This window comes from Mandrillus leucophaeus, unplaced genomic scaffold, assembly GCF_000951045.1.
Source record: "Mandrillus leucophaeus isolate KB7577 unplaced genomic scaffold, Mleu.le_1.0 Scaffold10, whole genome shotgun sequence".
Lineage (NCBI taxonomy): Eukaryota > Metazoa > Chordata > Mammalia > Primates > Cercopithecidae > Mandrillus > Mandrillus leucophaeus.
In genome coordinates this window covers 5,215,992-5,221,788 of record NW_012098098.1, presented here as the reverse complement: position 1 = coordinate 5,221,788, position 5,797 = coordinate 5,215,992, and the positions used below count along the sequence as shown (strand labels likewise).

Below are 5,797 nucleotides of genomic sequence, written 5' to 3'. Positions count from 1 at the left end.
AGAATTCTGGGACAGCTTGGGGTCAGGAAGGGTGAGGAGAGGCCCGTGGGCTCTAGCCCTGCTGGGATGGTGGCCTTGGGAAAGTCTTCTAGCCCCAGAGTTAGCATAGCACCTTACCCTGCAGAGGCTCAGGACTCGCAAGTCCCTTCTGGTCCCAGCAGCTCCCAGCAGCTCTGGTCCCAGTAGCTCCCGTTCCTGGCCCTTGCTGGTTGGCCACAGTCTGGAGGCTGACTTTTCTACTAGGTTTTGTGGGTGGGGGTCCGGCAGGCATCCAGCTGTCAGTGGACTTATGCAGTTGGTGTCGCTCTCTTTGGGACCCTATTTATGTGCCGACATAGAACCCTACCTAGGGTGCTTGAGCTGAGACCAAGAGAAATGTGTAGTAACTCACTTTACACAGATGAGGCTGCAGAGCCCCCAAACGGTGTGCGATGCACAATCACCATCACTGCCATCATCAGACAACATTTTACAAAATGCTTCCTGCCTTGTCTCCATTTATCCTGCCTGTTCTTCTCATTTTACAGGTAGAGAGGCTTAGGCTCAGAGAGGCTAAGCTACTTGCCCAGGGTCACACAGCAAGTTAGAAGCAGAGCTTAAAAAAAAAAAAAAAAAAAACAAGTAGAGCTAAGTTGCAAATCCAGGTCTTTAAGTATTTCTATGTTCCCTGGACTTTCCTAGAAATCCCCAGCGGTTCCCAAGCTGCCGTGGAAAAGGCTCGATTCCTCTGCAACACACAGAGCTGCTTACCAACCGAGTGATTCAATGAATAAATCAATGAACTGACTAATCCCATTCGTTCCTGTATTCATTCATCCCATGAGGGTTCATTGTGTGCCTTCAATGACCCTTTCCTGCACTAAGTCCTGTTGATACAGTGATGGTCCAGACGGAAACAGCCTCTTTTCTTGTTTGTTTTTGTTTTTGTTTTGAGACGGAGTTTCACTCTTGTTGCCCAGGTTAGAGTGCAGTGGCACGATCTCAGCTCACTGCAACCTCCGCCTCCGAGGTTCAAGCAATTCTCCTGCCTCAACCTCCCAAGTATCTGGGATTACAGGCACCTGCCACCACGCCTGGCTAATTTTTTGTATTTTTAGTAGAGATGGGGTTTCACCATGTTGGTCAGGCTGGTCTTGAACTCCTGACCTTGGGTGATCTGCTCACCTTGGCCTCCCAAAGTGCTGGGATTTACCGGCACGAGCCACCATGCCCAGCCTAGAAACAGCTTCTGTCCTAAGAGTGCAACTGGGTGGGACTTAACTCAGAGTCTTACAAATGGCATCTACCAGGTTGGGTCCAGTCTAATTTGTCCATGAAGCATCCATCATCCCTGCCTTCTAGGCATTTCTATTCTAGAAGAGATGATATACAGACATGCATGAATTTCCACACAGTAAACTCCTCATGAGTGAACCCATTCCAAGAGCGAGGCAGACCCCCTGGCAGGCTCCACCCTCAGCCACCAATCAATGCACTTTGGTGCCCCTGGGGCTGGTGGGCTACAAACCCTCTTTCCACCTCGGACACAGGCTGAGGCAGAAGCGAGCACAGAGCTCACCGTGCTTGCATTTTGTGCTTCTGTAAGTTTGTGTTTTGGAGGCCAGGCACAGTGGCTCACACCTGTAATCCCAGCACTTTGGGAGACTGAGGCAGGCAGATCACCTGAGGTCAGGAGTTTTAGATGAGCCTGGCCAACAGGGGGAAACCCTGTCTCTACTAAAAATACAAAAAAAGAAAAAAAAAGCCGGGCGTGGTGGTAGGCGCCTTAATCCCAGCTACTGTGGAGGCTGAGGCAGGAGAATCTCTTGAACCCAGGAGGCAGAGGTTGTAGGGAGCCGAGATCGGACTCCTGCACTCCAGCCTGGGCAACAGAGCAAGACAAAAAAAAAAAAAAAAAAAAAAAAAAAGATTGTGTTTTGTGCTTTGAAGGACAAAGTGGAAAAGGCATGGGTTTTGGTTTTGGTATAAAACCTGGATTTGAATCCTGGTTCCCACTGGCATACCTCAGAGACTGCTGGCAATCTGCTTAACCTCTCTCTGGAAATTAAAATACAACAGAAAACCACAAAGGCCGATTGACTCTTATACTCTTCCCTCTCAAAGGAAAAAAAAAACTCATCTCTCTTGTAATTTGAAAGCTAGAAAATCACCATGAAACTCTTGCAATGTGACCCAGCGGGAAGGTTTTCCTCGTGCCTCGGCTTCCCTGCCTCTCCCTCTCATTCACAGCACTGTGGGCCACCATAGAATAAGACCTGATTGTTAGCAACAAAGTGTTTTTTTGTTTTGTTTTTGAGATAAGAGTCTCACTCTATCGCCCAGGCTGGAGTGCACTGGTGCGATCTCGGCTCACTGCAACCTCCACCTCCCGGGTTCAAGCAATTCTCCTGCCTCAGCCTCCCAAGTAGCTTGGATTACAGGCAACCACCACCACACCCGGCTAATTTTTTGTGTTTTTAGTAGAGATGAGGTTTTACCATGTTGGCCAGGCTGGTTTCGAACACCTGACCTCAAGTGATATGCCCGCCTAGGCCTCCCAAAGTGCTAGAATTACAGGTGTGAACCACTGCGCCTGGCCTAACAAAGTGATTTTGTGTGCTTATTGTGGGAAGGACTCTTTCTGTGTCACTAAAAAATTGAGATGTAATTCATCTGTGCATATTTAAGCAGACTAGAAGACTCGCTCATAATGGTAGAATTCTAAAACTAGGTGTGACTCCGAGGTTGCTCCAGACCAACACTGAGATTTTGAGTGAAGAGGGGCGGTGAGCAACTCTGTGGCTTGGTCCACCACTTGCCTAGCCCCTGACGGGACCAGAGCCAAATCCATTTTCCATTTTCCAGTTTACACCTTGGTGCCTCCAACTATGAGTACTTTTTTTTTTTTGAGACTGAGTCTCACTCTGTTGTCCAGGCTGGAGTGCAGTGGCGTGATCTCAACTCACTGCAACCTCCACCTCCCAGGTTCAAGCGATTCTCCTGCCTCAGCCTCCTGAGTAGCTAGGATTGCAGGCACCCACCACCACGCCCAGCTAATTTTTGTATTTTTAGTAGAGACAGGGGTTCACCATGTTGGCCAGGCTGGTCTCGAACTCCTGACCTCAAGTGATCCGCCCGCCTCGACTTCCCAAAATGCTGGGATTACAGGTGTGAGCCACCACGTCCAGCCCAACTATACATACTTTTGCTGTCGGGAAACCACCAGAAGTCAGCAGTGTCAAGTTCCCCAAGGCATTCATCACACGCTCAGTGCTTTCCTGGCTTTTGCCGCAGCGGGAGGTGACATGAGCAAGGTGGGTGACACGAAGCTCCTCCACAGCTATGGGAGGCACTCGGACCACCCCGAATTCGTGACCAGCGCTCTAGCTCTGCCAGTGCCTTCCAGCCTTGCCCAGCCATCCCGGGAGCATACTGTGCTCCTTTCAATGAAAACAACGTGTGGAACAGGTACCACATTTGTAGCAGTTGTTGATGGAAATCTGTTAGTGACAAAGGGCTTAGACACAGGAGAAGCCACCCACATCAGAACCCCCCGGGGAGCTCATTAAAAGGCAGACTCCCAGCACTACCCGGACCTGGGGACAGCAGCCATGACTCTGCAGGGCAGAGCCTGAGGCCTCGGTGAGTGATGCTCACGGCTGAGTCCCTCATGTCAGGCAAACCAAGCTCCTGGGAGGCCACACCTGGCACTGTGCCATGGAGAAGGGCACCCCGAGGCCTGCAGGTGGAGAGCGCTGACTCCAAGGTCAGTGTTTAGGGTGACTTAGGAAGGAAGGAGTGTTCCAATAAAAGCTGGCCCTGTGCTGGGCCTAGATTAAGCAGAGACTGCGAGAGATCAGGACTGATGCTGTAGCTCAGGGTCTGCTTATTTAAAAACCTTCTCACGCAGGTGCAGTGGTCACACCTGTAATCCCGGTACTTTGGGAGGCAGAGGCGGGTGGATCACCTGAGGTCAGGAGTTCGAGACCAGCCTGGCTAACATGGTGAAACCCCATCTCTACTTAAAATGCAAAAATTAGCTGGGCATGGTGCCACATGCCTATAATCCCAGCTACTTGGGAGGCTGGGGCAGGAGAATCGCTGGAACCTGGAGGTAGAGGTTGCAGTGAGCCGAGATTGTGCCATTGTACTCCAGCCTGGGCAATAGAGTGAGATTCTGTCTCAAAATAAAATAAAACAAAACAAAACAAAAACCTTGATCACTGTGTGTTATTTTACAACATTATTTGGTGATAGGATTTAAGCTGCTTTTAAAAAATATTTGGAAGACATCTTTTTTTTTTTTTTAATTGAAGTCTGGAAATCTTACAGGACAGGCAGACATCTCAGAAACATTCTTTACCAATTTCTGTCTGCAACGAGTTGAGGCCCCCACCACCACCCAGTGGCAGCACTGGGACCCTGCCCTCATTCGGCATTTACTGTGAACCTCTGGGGCAGGCGCTGGGCTGGTGGGGGGCAGAGTGAATGGGACAGACACAGCCCACCTTTCACGGAGCCCACCTTGGCTTGTCACGTCAACCATATAGCAACCCCTTGTGAGTGAGCTTATACAACCCTAACATAGACAATGCCTCAGGTAACACCACAGCTCAACAAACAGGCAAAATGACACACACGTCTTGCTGCCTTTATTTCCAGGAATTAGTGGTGGGCCCTTGGAAAACCACTACAGACTGAAGCAATTTCACTTCCACTGGGGAGCAGTGAACGAGGCGGGCTCGGAGCACACAGTGGACGGCCACGCGTACCCCGCCGAGGTTTGTAGATGTGGCCTAACGGCACGTATCTATACACTTTCTATGTCTCTGGCTGTATAGTGGGGGGTGAACAAGTCATGCCCGCTGCTCAGATGTGAAGGATCTCCTGGGACCTGGGACTGTCAGTGCTCAAACCAGAACAGTCGGCCACCCCACCCATTTACTCACACCCTGCTCTTATGAAGAAGGCACTGTAAGCACTCTGATTCAACGCAAGAAGAGACTGAGGTTCTGAATGGTTATGGAACTTGCCAAAGTCAGACAGCTGGGATTCAAGGTCAGAGCCTGAGCTCTTTGCCGTGCTTCACTCAGCTGTGTGCTTGCAGCTGTAGGGACTAGCAGATCCACAAGGCCCTCTGCTGAGAAGCTGAACATCTTTGCACATCTTTGCAGTAGAGATCATCTTCTTTTGTTTGTTTGTTTTTTGTTTTTTGTGTTTTTTTGGAAACAGGATTCTCTCTGTCACCCAGGCTGGAGTGCATTGGTGCCATCTTGGCTCACCACAACTTCCGTCTCCCAGGCTCAAGCCATTCTCCTGCCTCAGCCTCCCGAGTAGCTGGGATTACAGGTGCGTGCCACCAGGCCCTGCTAGTTTTTGTATTTTTAGCAGAGATGGAGTTTCGCCATGTTGGCCAGGCTGGTCTCAAACTCCTGACCTCAAGTGATCCACCTGCCTCAGCCTCCCAAGGTGCTGGGATGACAGGCGTGAGCCACCGCACTGGCCGAGATCATCTTCTTAAAGCAGTCTTATTTTCAACATTCCAAAGTGGGAGTCAGTAGAGAAAATGAGTGTGGGTCAATGTTGGGAATTGGTTTTTGTAATTTTTCTGGGTGATAAAAACCACCATTTTGGTGATGCCTTATAGATTTCCCTAAATATTTTATTATGAAATTTTTGCAACATACAAAAAAATGAAAAGAAATGAACGAGAAGAATCCACGCGTTTGACGTCTCAGTCCCGTGATGATCATTTTTGCCATATTCACTTTATCACACCTCTGCTCACCCGCCCACCTGACTTTCTGATGCTTTTTCA

The 5,797-nt window shown here is 49.5% G+C and overlaps 1 protein-coding gene across 1 annotated transcript in view; it reads left to right on the top strand.

The window, feature by feature from the left end:
- The window catches only part of CA5A (carbonic anhydrase VA, mitochondrial), a 70,074-nt gene that overhangs the window by 40,446 nt on the left and 23,831 nt on the right, over positions 1-5,797 (top strand). Inside the window, exon 3 of the mRNA XM_011972383.1 lies at positions 4,642-4,785. Within this exon, the coding sequence (XP_011827773.1) occupies positions 4,642-4,785 (144 nt within the window). The remainder of the gene's footprint in view (positions 1-4,641; positions 4,786-5,797) is intronic.